This window comes from Crocodylus porosus, unplaced genomic scaffold (genome assembly GCF_001723895.1).
Source record: "Crocodylus porosus isolate Cpor-Errol unplaced genomic scaffold, CroPor_comp1, whole genome shotgun sequence".
Taxonomy (NCBI): domain Eukaryota; kingdom Metazoa; phylum Chordata; order Crocodylia; family Crocodylidae; genus Crocodylus; species Crocodylus porosus.
Genome location: NW_017728915.1, coordinates 1,041,571 through 1,058,058, shown reverse-complemented (window position 1 = coordinate 1,058,058; position 16,488 = coordinate 1,041,571). Strand labels below are relative to the sequence as shown.

Genomic DNA, 16,488 nt, shown 5'->3' with positions numbered 1-16,488 from the left:
GAGAATGGGATGAGATACTATATCAAAGGCCTTGCTAAAATCCAAGAAAATGACATCCACCTCTACTCCTATGCCTACGCATTTTGTGACCCTGTCATAAAACAAAACCAGATTGGTCAGGCATGATCTACCTGCTATGGATCCATGCTGGTTTCCCTGATTTCAACAAGGCTGTTTGAAAATTTCACTTGGCAGGGCCCTCACACCTACTCAAACCTTCCTCCACTTAGCAAGTAACATCCTGTACCTGCCACAGATAGAATGAGCTACCACGTCACTAGCATCAGGGGCAGGCCTCTGGCAAGTGCTACCAGCAGTGACTTTCCAAATGAAAGCGCCCTCAGGCAGGACACAGCAAAATCTTCCACCTGAATGATGGAATACCAACCCTCATCCTCAGTTCTCAGTGGAGTACCAAACCTCAACTCCCCATGCCTGTCTCTATATAGGAGACCAACTTATACACAGGACAGACAGAATTACTGCTCCCTCCTGTCACCAAGAGCACCTGCTAAGGGCTGGAGCAGGTGGTCAGGATACCCACGATACACCGTACCGTCCAGACAGCATTGCCAGTCTAGAGAAGTCCAGCACATGACTCACTGTTTGGCTCCAAGTCAGAAGCACACAGCCAAACACAACCAGAATGGGCACTATTGCGAGGAGGAAACAAAATTAAGTGTAGCTTGGTTCCCTATTTCTAAAACTGGCCTAAAGCTTAGAAGAGGTACTGAGTTGAAAAGACTGAGAATGCTACAGTTTCCTGCACCCCTGCAGCAACAGGTCAGAAATCAAACTGGGACAAAAAGGAGAATTATTTCTTAATAACAACAGTATTGCTCAGTGATTGCCCCCTCCCCCTTCTGGCACCTCACAGCAAAAGTACTGAGATTGCAGGAACCGCACAGCCACTCCCTACTATATATTCATATCCACACCTCTCTTATCTCAAGGGACTGGTATTTACCACCCATAATAAAACCTATTGTCTGCCATTTAGCTATAGTACAGCCTCATTAATCCAGATTTTGGTCTCTCCCCAGCAGTTCAAACAGCAGCTGGCACAGCAACTGCAAGTGAGGTCTATTACTGCAACTCTAGTGGCAAACACTAATGCAAAACATTGACTTGTATATTTAAACTGTCAGTAACTGCTGCTGTCAAAATAACTCCAACGAGAACACTGGGACACATTCTTGATTTGTTTTGTTTTAATTTTAAATTAATGCATTCACTTCTGAGTCCATTCAGAAGTGTGGGTCATTCCAAAAGGACCTCCCAAGGCATTTGTGCAAATTAGTGTAAAACACAGAAGGTTTCTGCATCTGGAACAATAAAACTCGCCTCCACGGCCAGGTCTGTTATATTTGAATGGACACTAAAATTTGGTTTCTTAGTATATTCCTCCTGAATCTAACCTTCCATTTGCGATGCCTCAAGCACCACACCCCCCCCCACCCTCAGCCCATTCACAAAGACAGACCTGAACAAGATGAATTTGCCTGGATCTTGTTTCATATTTTACTCCTACATTTAAACATACACTGAACTCACTAAATATTAAACATCAAAAACAGCTACCTAGAACTGAACATCTCTTTTAAAATCCAAGTTATCATATCTCTTTTTTTAAAAATCCAAAATGACATCAAATTAAACTATACAGGATTCTTTTCTCTTTTTAATGAATATTAACAAACTGCTTTAAAAAAGCAAAATAGAAAAAAATAACAATGCAGACAGAAAACTTGATAGGAGGAGGTTCTATATATCTGAGGCAGCATGAAATATGATGAGCGTCAGTCACTCCTCCTTGGGCATCAGAGGACACGGTTTATTTTGGAGTTCTTAAAGCTGTGAATGAGGAAAAGAGAACTCCGCCCCATTCATTCAAACGGTTCCAGCCCCCTCAAGGAAACAAGCTCTGGTCCTCTTTGCAATGCAGGAAGTGAAACTGTAATAGAGAAGAAAGCCCTCCCTCCTCCATGTGAATCATTTGAATCTCTCGAGACTAAACAGGCACAACCCAGCCTTCTGCAAGGAAATGGAGGCATCTTGTTCCACTGTAACACTTATCATACAGACCCCCTCTCCAATGCAGACCATTCAATGGCCACTGCTCTCAATAATTACAACAGACTACAGCACTCCCAGTTCAAACAAACACTGGTCCACCAAGCCAAGCAAAGTGGGAGGAAGGAAACAATTATGGGTAATCCAATAGGCACGCCTCTTGCCTGGAAAAAGTGTCCAGATGTCAGTTGATGAACCTTGGTCATGAGAAGCCAACAATACTGTGCAGCTGGCAGCTTCATCAATCAGGATAATATATGATAGGGAATTTGTATTGGGATCTAGGCATTTATCCTAGTTGCAATAAAATGATCTATATCCTTCTCTAGAGAATTTGCAAGGGGCAAGGGAAGAGGAAGATCAGTCCATAGGGAATCCCGCTAGGAAAAGTATTCATTCCCTTATCTTCTGCCAACCTGCCTCTTCCCAAAGAGACAATTATGTAAATATGGATTAGCCTCCACAAACAGAACTAGAAAAATCATAACCCTAAAGGTCACGATGCGATTCCCTGGACATGGAGTTTGGGTTATAATTTCAGAACTCCCGATCGGATACGCTTAAGCTCATTTCCAAATAAACATCTCTTCTGTAGGAATCCTGGAGACTGCACTTTAGCAGTAGCATCTTCCCCACTCCTTGGTGTTTTACTGCTACTTATAATCCCCTGGTTTACGCATCAATGCAAGTGCAAGGGCTACTATTTTACATCCAATCCAAGTGCATTGCTAAGTGCTATAAAAGGATCTGTGGGCTGGCATCAGTTTCAAGACCCTGCAATGGCACTGTCCCTCAAGACAGCTGTTAAGTCTTAGGAAAATCCAAGGTGTCTCTAGATGAGCAGCTTGGAAGCTTGAAGGTTCTCAGACTATTCCAGTCAGAAACACAGGTGGCCTGAGGGGTTAGCCTTAGGGGTTGCAGTTTCTTTACGTAATGTGCAGCATTCATGCCCCACCTCAATTCCAGAGTTATGGGGGAGAGGTGGGGAACAATAAGAGGAATAGAGCCTTTGTTCAAAGCTACTGCATGACGTCAGCTAAGACTGCAAAGGCAACAAAGTGCCTTCAGAGCACAGCAGTCCCACGGCTTCTTCTCCCTGCATGCTACTAGGACATACAGTGGGGGGAATGCCCGGGGGCATTTAATCAGACAGCATGGTTTTAAAATGGTCTTTATAAGCTACCTTGTTAAGATGGGACTAGTAAACGGGAAGGCCCCTGTGCCCCCAAGGAGAAGTAGTGCTGGGGCCTGGCCCAAGAGACCTGGGCCTCTCTCAAGAAAAAGTTGAGTTAGCCAGCTCTCTCAGGAGAACTTGGTACTGGGGGACATGCAAGAAGGACAACAGTTTACAGGCAGTGGCTGAGAAAAGACCTATGAGCTCACAACACTGAACTGCAGCTGCAAGGAAAACTATAAACCAGGAGAAAACAAACAGGAACAGGATTCATTTCCATCCTTTGCCTCCCTTTTCCTCCATGCCCCCTCTTGGGCTTTGCACGTCACTAAGACACCAAATGCAGGTGGAAATGTACAGAGGCCAGGGTGATGTCTAACTAGACTGGCAGATCTTCTCCCACTGCCCTCCCAAGGTTCAGGCATCTGTCTTTTACAAGAAAAGAGAAGGAGCTGTTGAAAAGGTTCACGTGCAAGCAGAAACCTATGGGGACAGCTCAGGGCAAGCACGCGGCCACCTGATATGCCCCCTCGGTAGTGTGCTGGACACTGTGCTCCTGCAGCAGGCCCAAGTCCAGGAACCTCTCACCGCACCACATGCACTTGTACTGCTGCTCCCGGGCATGCACACTGTGGTGCTTGTTGAGGTGCTCACGCTGCTTGAAGGCCTTCTCGCATGACGGGCACTTGTATGGCTTCTCGCCCGTGTGCACCCGGCGGTGGCGCTGCAGGTCCGAGGCATATTTGAATCGTTTCTCACAGTCCGGGCACTTGAGGGGCTTCTCACGCACCGGGTCACAGCGGTGCTGCACGAACTCTGAGGAAGAGAAAAAGCGTCTCTCGCACAGTGTGCACTTAAGCGGCTTCTCAGTGCAGTGTGACAGCTGGTGCTTCTGCAAAGCCGAGGACCTCTTGTAGGACTTGTTGCACACGGTACACTTGAAGGGGCGCTCAGCATTCTGCACACATTTGTGCCGCAGAAGCTCCGAAGACTGGTTGAAGCCCTTCTGACACACATTGCACTTGAAGAGGTTCTCAATGCCATGCACATGCTGGTGGTAGACCAGGTGGGAGGGCTGCACAAAGCCCTTCTCACAGAGGCTGCACTTGAAGGGCTCCTCCACCTTGTGGGTGCGGCGGTGACGCATTAGGGCATACTGTTGTTTGAAGCTCATCTGGCAGAGGTCGCACTTGAAGGGCCTCTCCTCACTGTGGGTGCGCTCATGCTGCCGCAGGTCCGAGGGGCGCTTGAACGACTTTTGGCACTCACCACAGTGGAAAGGGCGCTCCCCACTGGGTGTGCACTGGTGGTGCAGCAGCTCTGATGACTCCTTGAAGTGCAGCTCACAAACATTGCACTTGAAGAGGTGCTCACCCGAGTGGGCATACATATGGCGGACCAGGTGTGAGCGATGCTTGAAGGTCTTTTCACACACTGTGCATTTGTATGGCCGCTCTGAGCTGTGTGTCCGCTTGTGGTGCACCAAGTGTGAAGACTGGCTGAAGCTCTTGTCGCACAGGGTGCACTTGTAGGGCTTCTCGCCCGTGTGGATGCGCTCGTGCCGCGACAGCTCCGAGAGGTGCTTGAAGGTCTTCTGGCAGATGGAACAGCTGTATGGCTTGTCTGATGGGTCCAGGGGCTGGGCATGCTCTGCCTCAGGAGGCTTGTAGGTCTTCTCACAGATGGAGCACTTCATGGCGTTGCCATTGTGCACGTTATGGTGCTGTGCTAGGGAGGTGAGTAGGGAGAAGCCCATCTTGCACACACCACACACAAAGGGTTTCTGTTCCACCTGGATGCACTGGTGTTCCAGCAGGTCGGTGGCCTGGTGGAAGATCTTCAGGCACTGCGTGCACTGGAAAGAGCGGTCGTGCCCAGGCAGGCACTGGTGCTCATGTGGATTGGACAAGTGAGTGAGGTCATGGCCACACACGCCGCATTTGTGGGAGGGTTCTCCGGCCTGGATTGGTGGGTGCTGGTGGTGCTGCAAATTAGGGTCCGGTTGGAGCAGGATACCGTAGACTGCACAACCCAAGGCGTTCTCAGCCGTGCTCGGAGGGATTGAATGCTCTGCGAGTGCCGCTGTCCCAGTGTGATGGGGTTGCTGTTGTGCTTGTTGTTGTTGTTGTTGTTGTTGCTGCTGCTGCTGTTGCTGCTGCTGCTGCTGTTGCTGTTGCCAGCTTTCTGACATGCTTGGGAAAAAGAAATGGGATTTCAGCACTGACAGCTTCAGCTTCTCAGTCAAAAGGATTTGATGAAGATAATATAATTCCCAGCAGCTGGCCCTGAATTTGGGGATGGGAAATCCAGCCCAGTCTCAAATCTCAGGAGGAGAAGATGGAAAGCACCTTTTGCAAGATCATTTCAAGTTTCAACAACAACAACAACAACAAAAGAATATATATCAAAGCCAAAAGCAAAAGTGTTTTGAAGATGATGGGAGGCCCTTTTCCGTGCTGGCCTGTTGCGCTCACATTTGTGAAAGGTGATGGAGGCACTCCAAGGAACAGCTCTGCAGGGAAGAAGACAGCTGACATCAGTTCCCAAAGGTAAGCAAGACACCTTCACATTCAATCCTTTTTCCTGTGGCTCAGTTTTACTATTCTGCAAAAAAACAAAGCAAATGTAGGGGTTCTGAAATAGGAGGAACATGGGCCAAGTTTTATTTGGTACTAGCAGGGGACCAATCCTGTCACAACCCAGTTAGACATTCTCTTCAGAGTCCCTAACTCACACTATATAAGCTGTCCTGCAGTGATGAGCAGCCTTGTTTTCTGGCTCCCTGCACTGAGTTGGATATGGTCTTCCAAAAGAGGATGCATGACTGTGTGTCAAGCAGCTGTTTCACTATACAGATACTCCTGGGATTCTTTCAGGCACATTTAAAGCATAAATTAATATCATCTAGTGACCTGTCAGCATCCCTTGCTCAATTATCTCAGCAGAGGACAGACTATGCAAGTTAAATGGATTAATATAAGCAAGGCTCAGATTTGGTTTCAATAAGTGTTTTTGTTGCAAAAGCTCTGGCTAGAGACCATGGCAGTACCTTTCTAGCCACAACACAAACCCCCAACCTTTTTGGATTATTTGATGTAAAGCTTTCTCAAGGGAGTATACAACTATTTGACTAAAAATGCTGCATTCCAAAAATGCTTACAAACATCTGTAGCAGCAACTGGAACAGGAGCTTCCTGAATTCAGACATACTAAGCACATAATATTAGTTTCACTGTCAGGCAGACTGAAGTGCTGGATACATGCTGCTTTATGCTTAAAAAAAATCCCAATTTTATCAGTAATGCTCTCCGATTCAAGTAGGACTGGCTAAGTAGCACAAGCTCACTGGGAGAAACAGTCCATGGCGATGCTTCAGAATTTACTTCCTGTCCCTATCTTTGTTAGCATGCCTGACAATCCAGGTGCAGAAATGGAATCCAACCCTGAAGAAGAGATTCTCAGCTGTAGTTCCACTGGCAACAATCTATTTAGAGACTGGGAGGAACAAGAAAACTCCTATAAAACAAATATTTTTTCTTTATGGGCCCTTCTCAACATTAACCCCATTACAGGCAGAACACAGAATCCACATGTGGGTGGGTCTCTTAGTGAATCTAGCCAGAGCACATCATGTAAGTGATCAGCTGCAAACAGACATGGTTAAAACTATGGAAGAAAAAAAATGGAAACTAAAAACTTAAGCTGTGTTTATACTCATTAGTCCAATAACAAGTATCACATTTAACAGCAAGAGGTTTTGATCCCTCTAGATGCATTATTTTTGTTCTACTACTGAGAGGACTAAATCCATTAGGAGACAAGGAAAGAACCAGCAAGGCCCAAGAGCAGGAAAAACCCTGGTGAATTCCCAGTACCATGCTGCAGCTGTTGAGAAGAATGGTACTGGTATTCCTACCAGGCCATTATTCCAAGTCCCTGTTCAATATCTACAACCTTCCTATCAGTTATTAAGTAATAGGTGCCTATGAGTTGAGCAAAAATAGCTGGCTTAGTCTTCCACTCATGAAGTAAGAAGACTTTCCCCATCAGTAGCAAGTGGCATTAAAAAAAGCCAGCCCCCAACTCCATATGGTACACCACAGACCTCACCACAGGACATGGGCAGACCAAACAATCATTCCAATGAAAAAAACAAGGAGATGGATGGGACCAATTGCATACACATTAATCTACTCTGTTTTGTCTGTCTGCTCTATCCTGTGGTAAGTGGAAGTTAAACTAGGGCAGAATACCCCTGAATGAAACTAATCACTTAAATGACCATGGTTTAGCATTCAACTACCATGAGACAGAGGAGACAGATGAAGTTATAGCAGATCATCCTGATACACGTTAAAGAGCAAGGAGTGGTCTTAAATCCATAATGGTGTCATCTCTCCATATGCCCAAACGTATTTTGGTACTCAACATGATGCCTTACTACCAGTAGGATATTTCGCTAATTTGCCCTTATAAAATGGTGATGTTCAGAAATGACATAAAAAAAAATCTCACAGGTAATGAAACCAGAGAAATTACTCTCCGCAACCCCACACAGTCCATCCTACCCCAGCTTTAAAATTAAGAGGCAAGAACATCTATATGAATCAAATACCAGTAGCTACAGTATCTGAAATAAAACAGTTTAAAGGACACAACATCCTTTCAGGACCCAACATCCTTTCAGGACCCAAACCAACCACCAACTCCCCTTCAGCAAGGTTATTTTATACATAGCTGTTATGGTGCTCAGCAAGTGGCCATTTCGTATTAGCAGATGTAGGATTCTGGGTGGTTAGACAGTGATCTGACACAGCAGGAGTATCGCACAGAATTTGCAAATACAGCAAGCAGCTAGAAAATACCAACCTGGGTTAACTGAGGACTGCGTACAAGCAAGCAAGGTAAAGCCAATTCCCAGTCAATATCACTCCTTGGCAGGATTCACAGGAGGGAATTCAAGGAACTTGAGAATGAAAGCAATACTCCCAGGCTGGAGCACTGCAGAAGAAAGGCCTGAAGCACAGGGAAGTCCACTCACCCTGTGCCTCTCCTCCCACCCTGGGGTAGTGAGTCTACCTGCCTTCTAATAGCCTCCCGCTTCAGGCCCAGCTTCGCTTCCTGCTTAGCCTCCCGCTGAAGTCACATCATCGCAGCGATGGTCCTGAAGAAGAGGACTTCATGGCGCTGGCTGGCAAAATAAAAGGTGGTGATGGGATGGGGAGAAGGGCTCAGGGTCCACGCAAAGTCATTTCACAGCAGTCAAGAAGAAACGGCAGAAGGGCCTGCGCTTTGACTCTCCTCCCAGCTCTGGCTTGCTCCAGCCCAGGGCTCCCGGGCTCCAACGTCCGGCCGGCCGCAGCACAACCTTGAGCTCAAACCTGTTCAACAAGAGCAGTCGTGAGGCGCAGCGCCCAGGACGGTGCCGCGGGCCCGCGCCGCCCCTGCCGCATCCCCAGGAGCCCCGAGTCGGGGCGGGAGCTTCTCCCCTGCCCGGGAGCAGCGAGGGCCGGGCCGCCTGGAGCAGCAGGACCTCCCGGGCCCGGCGGAGGGGAGCGCAAGCAGGGGGGGCCGCGCCGCGCCGGAAGCCGGAGCGAGCCCGGGGCACAAAGTTGAGGACAAAACAAACGCAGGGGGCGGCGCCGGGCCCGAGGGCGGGGGATGGGGAAGCCCCGGGGCGAACGGGCGGGGACACAAAGGGGCCAGGGCCGCGCTCTCACCTGCGGGCCAAGCCGGTGGCGCTGCTGTCACCCGACCCGGCTCAGCTCGGCTCTGCTAGGTTCGCGGGGGCGGACGCGGCCGGGCCCGGGGAGGCCCAGACGTCGGCGGGGCGGGGCGGGGCCCCCTGCCGGGCCGCGGCACAACTGCGCCTGCGCCGCCGCTAGCGTGCCGCCCGGATGAGCCTGGAGCGACATCCCCCCGGCGGCCCCGCCCCCCCTGCACGGGCTAGCTCCGGTGCGCCCCAGCGCCGCCTCGCTGGCCCGGCCCGGAACTGAGCGGAGCCGCGTTCCCGCCCGGACGCCGCGGCTGCTGGAACGCGGGCGGCAAGCCCATGAGCGGGGCGGCGCTGGTGGGCTACAGCGGCAGCAGCGGCTCCGAGGATGAGGAGTCGGGCGGTGCCCGGGCCGGGTGGGTGCCGGGCCTGGAGGCTGAACCGAGCTGAGGTGGGGGAGGGTGAGCTCCGCAGGGTCGTGGGGCCGGGCCCAGAGACGTCTCAGCCGGCGGCTCAGCCCTGCTCACGCTCGCTCCTTCTGGTCACCTTTTTTTTTTTTCTTTTCCTGAGTCCTGAAAAATGAGAGAGCAGCTTTTCTCTGGCGCAGACCTGGGAGCCACCACAACCATGGGTTCCTGTTTGAAGCCCAGTTCTGTTGTGGAGGAATTAGGAGGCAGGCCAGGCCACTGTGGCCTCAGTGGAGAATCGCTGCTCAAAAGTCTGTGGTCGCAGGCCAGCTCGGGAGGCATTTGGACTCTGCATACACAGGCCATGAAGAGGCAGCTAGTGCCTGGCATGACCCTAGCCTAGGACGCTTTGGAAACAAAGAAGTGCCCCACAGCTTGCTGTACATATTGAGTAGCGCTCTTCCTTTCCCCATACCCCCATTCTCCTGCAGCCCAACAGCTCCCCGCCTTCCGGTACCATCCAGTGTGTTAAACATGTTCAGAGACCAAGAGGAGGAGGTCGTGGATGACAGCACCAAGCATGGCGGCCGTGTGCGCAACTTCCCGCATGTGCGGGGCAATTGGACAACATATGTCTATATGCCGTGTAGGTAAATTCAGCTCTTTCCTCTCTGTTCATAGCAACGGGATGTTGAGAGCAGCAGAAGGGGAGAGAGGAAAGGAGAGTTCCCAAAGAGGAGCTGTCTGTCCCCAAGTTGGGTATAGTGTGGTCAGGAGCAGAGGGTGGGACTGATCTCTGGTGCATGGAAACCCATGTGTCAGCACTGGTGCAGGTTTTGTGGGTGCTTTCTCTGCAGACTGACTGGCAGCAGAGTCACTAGTGAGCCCTTCCCCTCCCGTGACCTACACTGGCCTAGGCTCTCATCATCTGCTTTCTGTTGGTACAGACAGTAAATGGACTCGCCTCATAGGCAGATCTGGAATGTCCCATTTGTAGAGAAGTTCTGCAATGATTTTCCCAGCCAGATCAGCTGCTGTGTTTACATTTTGTGACTTCTGGGCTCCCCTTTGGTTCTGACTTCAAAGTTGTAATGGACATGTGAGTGAGAGAGGAGCCTGCACAAAATGTGTGTGTGTCCTATGAGATGTGTACTCTACCTGGTGTGTGACCTGGCAGTAATGGCTACTAGTGAATTCCTGGGTTGGGACTTTTCTAAAATTTAGAAAAACTATCTCTGCAAGGAGGCAGTGAAAGGGTGATGAGGGCACCTGGCTTTTATTCCCAGTTCTGTGTCTCAGCTTTCATATATGTACATTTTGGTTAAGGATCATTGTGACCCCCATCTTCTCATGGGTGGCATGAGGCTTCTCTTCACATTGTGATCCCAGGGCATGAGAGACTAGGAGAGTGCGGAGCACCCCACTGACTGGGGCTGTTTCTGCTTTCTACTTCACCTCCCAATAGACAAGATCATCGCTTCAGAGCTGTGGAATAGGGTATAGCTTGACTTCAGTGATTCTTTCCCTGCAGATGAAGCCTCAGAGGATTTCCTGGAGTTGCTGGAGCTCCTTATTTCCCATGCTCGCACATATGCTGTGTCGCTCACTGCCATGGAGGAGTTTCACATCAGCCTCTCGCAAAGTGTGGTGCTGCGTTATCATTGGATAACCCCCTTTGTGCAGTCTCTCAAGCAACACCTGGCCACTGCTTACAGGTGGGACTCAGAGCCATTGCAGATGCTCTCCCTGGGTGTCTAGCATCCCTCTGCATACTCCATGTTTTCATACCTTCCCATCCAGCCGTTGGTCTGCAGTTCTTAATTAGGATCCAAAGCACAGTGGGGAAGAATTGTTAATCCAGTGTCTGCTCATGAAACATCACCACATGGGGCCAGCGTTCCCTCTAAGTTGTGCGGCATATGTGGCCATGCAGGCACGCCTGACAGTGCAGCATGAGCACACCTGCTCGACTGCACATGCCACACAGCTTGCAGGGAACACTGCATGGGGCTGAACCTTCACCAGGGAATTCAGTTGAAGTTTTCTGCTGATTTCAGAATCAAGCGTCACACTAGGGGGTGGGCAGGGCTGCCTATCTCCATCTTTTCACCAGCTTCTCCCCTTGCCACCCTAACAATGCTGCACCTACAGCATGCCCGTGCAACTTATGTCAGCTTCCAGCCTGCACGCTGGAAGCAGTGCCAGGCAGGTGCTGGCATCAGCTGTGGACACAGCTGGTAGGTTTCTACTGGGGATCTAGACATCTCCCCAGGTACCTTCTCAGGGTAGAAGGGTGGCTGAGAGGCAGTGCTGATGGTAATGGGGCCCTGGCTGAACTGTCCCTACTGAAGCTGCTGCCCAAGCCCACACTAACTCCCTACCTAGCCTCAGACCCATCCCACATAGGGAAGTTTGGTGAGCTGTTGCACAAGGTGAGGGAGTGTTGACCCAGCCTACGACAGCTCCCTAAAATTCCCTGTGTGGGCCCAAATAATTACCCACCCCTGATTTAAGGTTAGGCACCTCCTTGCTTGGCTGTCAGTTGTCTCTCCTACTTTATTCCTTTCCCAGCTGAATTAATTTTTTAATCTGTTCAGGTTCTTCTGTACAGTTGACCAGGTGAAGGTTTACACCAACCAAAACAAAACCAGGTAGGTGAGTAGCACAGCAGCCCTGTCTCAGAACACTGGAGAGAAAGCGGAAGATGGTACCAGGAGGATGAGTGGGGACTAGCTCATACACACAACTTCATGTACCGCCCACCCTCCAATTGGAAGAGTCAGTGCCGGCTGGATGCGGCTTTGCCCCAGCTTCCTGTTACCCTGGGTTTTCATAAGCCCCCCTCTCCTCAGGGATGGCCCATAATTTTCATCTTGGGCTACAGCACTGGCAGCTTGTAGTATAGTGATAAATCCAATGATGTGATTAGGCTAGCTCAAGGCAGCTCAGTGAGCAGGTCCCTTTCCCTGGTGACTGTGCTCTGTGCTGAAGGATCTCAGCTTTCATTAAAAGAAAAGAATTGACTTATGCCCGTAGAAAATGTGACCATAGTATAATCAGTATAGTAACATCTGCATGAGTCTTCATGTGGCATGAAACAACAGTCCAGACAAAGGCAAGAGCCAGCTTCTTACCCAACCCACAACTTTTGTACCAATCTCCTCCTCACATGGTAATCTCCCACCTGACACCATGTTAAATGGTTTACAGAAGTCCAGCTGGATTAAATACCACATGTCTTTTGTCTAGAGACATTAATTTTTATCACAGAAAGCAGTTGGATTAGTATGATGCGATTTACCTTTTGGTAAAACAGGGCTGTACTTATGCCATTTCCCTTTTACCTCAAGATATTATTCTTTCTTGCAAAGCTTCAGAAGAAACTTTGAATGCTATAGAAGTCAGATGAATGGGTCAGTAGTTGCCGAGATTGATTTCCTCTTTTCTTAGGTACTGAGGATGGGGATTTGGTTGCTATTAGCACCCTCCCAAATTCAATAGAGGTGCTCAGATGGCGTATTTGTGGAAGGCTCCCAAGAGGCCCTTGCTACATTCAGTCTCTTTCCCTGTCGCTCAGGACCTTTGTAGGCTTGGAGGTCTCTTCTGGACATCCTCAGCTGTTGGAGCTGGTCTCAGGGGTGGACAGAGTTATGGAGGAGTTTGATCTCCCAACGTTCTACAAGGTAACTGCCTCTCCAGTGTCTTCTCCCTCTTCACCTCAGGCCAAAGCCAGACCTCTTAGCTGACCCCAGCTGTAGTGTTGGAGGATAGAAACTCTATGAAGGACTTAAATTTCCAAATCCCAAATAAAAGAGAAAGGAAAGGCATAATCTAGTGTACATTCAAATACTTGCCATGTCTTCTCTCCACTCCTTTAACTAGGGAACCTGGTTTTCTGCTCCCTTGTCATTCTTATGTCCTGTTTTTCCCATTGGTTACCACTCCCCAGTTATTAATTACTGCCTGCAGCAGCATTAAGAGTTCAAGGTCCAGCAGTCCTGAGTGAGGCCTTTGCTGGCAGTTAGTGACTGAGTGTATTGAAGGTCTGAAGTCACTGATTACCAACAATAATCAAATTGGAGATGATTATTGCTGTGTGAGAGCAGAGCTTGCACAGACCTTTCATTTCTGGATTACATCCAGCCCAGACCAGCAGTGCTTTAAAACAGTACCATATAGTAGCCGGTCTGTGAAATGTGTGCCCTTAGTCTGAGTCCAGGACTTAAGGCAGGAGTAAGCATCATACAAATTGCCCCAAAAGTGGTAGCAGAGAGGGCAATGGTTGCTGTTGAATGGGTGAGAGAGCTTACCCTGCTTAGGTTTTAGGCACACTGACAGGGCAGTGTGAAAGAAGTGGCACTGCTGGTGCCCATCTTGGGGACAGTTCCCTGAGTAGTCATTGACATGAAATTCACCTGTTGTGTATTTTAAAGAAAATCAATCTCTTTCTGAGCAGAGTAGGGCACTCGCTTCTGTCTTTGAAGTGTGATACATGCCCAGAGTGTGTACTTAAAGCTTAAAAATCCCCACAGCATAACTGACAACTATAGGAAAACCTAAGGTACCTGTGCTCATGAACAGCACCCCAAGCTAACAGCCCACTCTGTCTTCAGGAGAAGCTCATATCCCTGTGGAGAGTCTCTCTCCACATGCTGTAAAACCACCTTGCGTTGCTGAAAGAAGTTAAGGAAAGAGCCGATTGCTACTGATGTCAGAGGAAGATTGGAGCAGAGTAGCTGGGAGCCAGGCTTTGATCTCTGATGTTATATCTAATGCTGATTTGCATTGGGTCTGTGCTATAAAGTCACGATAATGCAGAGCTACGTCTCAGCATGAGGCTCCACTTATATTTGCAAAGGGTTCAGGGATTCTGGACAGTGCAGCAGGTCTCAGACTTTACAGCCGCCGTGTAATTCCTTTGCTATTCATTATGCCTCGTTTCCATACAGAACCCCTCATTCCATATCAGCCTGGCTTGGTGTGTCGGAGACCTGACTGACAGGTTGGAAGGGCAGTGTCTCCAGAAGCTTCAGGTAACTGCTCATGCCAGCATATTTTGAGGTGAAAGTAATGCAGATAATACCCAGCCAGATCTCCCAGGGTGTGTGAGGATGGGGAGATGCAGGTAACATCCCAGCTGTGTCACTTCAGTGAGCAAATTGTAAACCTTACACAGTGAATTGCCTTGGAGGGAAGAGAGTCTCTTCAGGTGGGGTATAACTGTCCTTCCCCAGCATGTTCCCCTTGAGCCATATGAACACCCTAAAGCTGTCCAGCCACTAATGCTGCCTTATCTTTGCATCTCTGAATTACATAACCCATGGTCTTTGTGCTTTGGAGGCCTGACTTGAATCTCCAGCAGCCTAGTGGCCTTGTACACACTGACCCTTCCCTTCCACCGGTTGTATTTTGCAGGAGACTGTGGATGGCTTTGAGGATTCTGCATTCCTACTACGAATCCAGTGGGAGCAAATCCGCTGCAAATCCGGGAACAAGTTGTTCTCCTTTCCCTTGAGGTAGGGAGCAGGAAAACCACATATTTCAGCTGCCCCAATGCCTGGTCTCTGCTCCTGAGACGAGAAATCACTGCTGCACTGTGCAACTGGACAATTTGAAGATTCACATGTATCCTGAGTTGCTGATCTCTGCTCATCACCCTGATGGAGTTTGGAAGCTCAAGCCAGCCTGCTTTTAGTTTAAGTTGCTGGCCCAGAATGTGGATATTTGCACTATGATTCCTCACAGTTGCTGTTAGCTTGGGGTGCTGTTCACGAGCACAGGTAGCTTAGGTTTTCCTATAGTTGTCAGTTATACTGTGGGGATTTTTAAGTCTTATTTATCTTTTGGTGAACTGAAAATGTTTGTGGGAGGGCATTCGCTAAAAAGAAGAATGTAGGGCACTGCATTGCTAAGGGGATATAGAGCATAGTTGCTGTACTGAGCTTGGAGCTTTTAACAGCAAGATGAGGGTTGATGAGTTTTATCATTCCCATGACAGACAGTCACAGCATCTCTGTGCATGTAGCTGATTGGAATAGGTTCCCTTATAAAGTTTTATTTTTTTTCTACTGTCAATGCTGTAGTTGCTATATGGATGCAATTCAGCATCTAATCCTTATTCCAAATTTATGTGGGATTAGAGCTGGCAAAGATATGGAAGTTCCATGACTTAGTGCTAGTCAGTGTGACTCCAGGATGGAATTAATGGGAAGTGTTCAGTTTAAACTGATCCACAGACTCTCTGAAGGGTGAGGAAGGGCAAAGGCACAGATTTCAAGATTTTTCCCTGGGAGCTCCCTCTAATATGAATCCTACTGTTATACTGTAAAGTGCCCAAAAGAGGGCAGTGTTGGCTTTCATCACCAATCCTTTACAGCAGGAAACTGCAGATAGCAGAATGTGGTAGCCCTATGATCATCCTAGAGTCTAGTGAGCTTGCTGCTGTTTAGTTCCGTTTGGGTGCACCAAAAACATTGGTCTCCGGGGCTAACGTCAACTTTCAGCCACGCTGTTTGTCTTCAAAAAAGCAATTTTTTTGTAACAACGGTTCTGGATTCTCATCTGAGCTTCAGTCACTGGGAAATCCCCTGCAGGCAATATATTTGTTCTGAGATGAGGGGCTTTTGCCTCCCAGGTATTGTGGATGGAGGTTGGCATGCTGTCCAGTATCTTTTGCTTTGTGTTTGTCTATTAAAAGACCCAGAGAGGTTCATTTCTAAGCATTGGCACCTGCCTTTTCAATGGTGTAAAGCTGTTTTCTCTGTGCATTATAGGCAGCTAGGACCTGATTTTTTCAGAAGTTCTCAGCTCCTGCAGCTCCCATTGGCCTCCAGAAACCCTCCCTAGTCCTTTCCAGCGTGACATCAGCTGGAGGATGAAATCAGTGATCAAAGCATAAAGACCAGAGGCACTGAGCCTGTCAGAGGGGCTTTGGTGCTCTTTAAAATATCTGTGTTTGGATACCCTTTGTTTTTATGAGCTTTATATCTACAGCATATCATTTTAAAACTGTAATTGGATCCCTAGGGGTAGACAAGGGATGGCAGATGGAAGAAAATGTTTTAAAGTTTGTAGTTTTAAAAAAAAAAAAAAATCTAAAAATAAATAACTTTCTACTTCTG

At 48.6% G+C, this 16,488-nt stretch overlaps 2 protein-coding genes across 4 annotated transcripts; one reads left to right on the top strand and one right to left on the bottom strand.

Moving 5' to 3' along the window:
• Window positions 1-1,189: 1,189 nt before the first annotated feature.
• Window positions 1,190-9,073, bottom strand: ZNF319 (zinc finger protein 319). Its single transcript, XM_019535487.1, has 3 exons — window positions 8,968-9,073; window positions 8,117-8,628; window positions 1,190-5,759 (listed from the first exon to the last, which is right to left on the bottom strand). Exon 3 carries the CDS (start codon window positions 5,436-5,438, stop codon window positions 3,744-3,746), a length of 1,695 nt encoding a protein of 564 aa, XP_019391032.1. The 5' UTR covers window positions 5,439-5,759; window positions 8,117-8,628; window positions 8,968-9,073; the 3' UTR covers window positions 1,190-3,743.
• Window positions 9,074-9,219: 146 nt separating this feature from the next.
• Window positions 9,220-15,993, top strand: USB1 (U6 snRNA biogenesis phosphodiesterase 1). 3 transcript variants are annotated; one of them, XM_019535479.1, is made up of 7 exons: window positions 9,220-9,376; window positions 9,859-10,013; window positions 10,899-11,082; window positions 11,965-12,018; window positions 12,945-13,050; window positions 14,317-14,400; window positions 14,783-15,993. In XM_019535479.1, exons 1-7 carry the CDS (start codon window positions 9,300-9,302, stop codon window positions 14,885-14,887), a joined length of 765 nt encoding a protein of 254 aa, XP_019391024.1. In that variant the 5' UTR covers window positions 9,220-9,299; the 3' UTR covers window positions 14,888-15,993. The 3 variants fall into 3 exon arrangements, with proteins under 3 accessions (XP_019391024.1, XP_019391026.1, XP_019391023.1); XM_019535478.1 differs by lacking the exon at window positions 9,220-9,376 and adding an exon at window positions 9,513-9,739; XM_019535481.1 differs by lacking the exons at window positions 9,220-9,376; window positions 12,945-13,050; window positions 14,317-14,400 and adding an exon at window positions 9,487-9,739.
• Window positions 15,994-16,488: the final 495 nt, after the last annotated feature.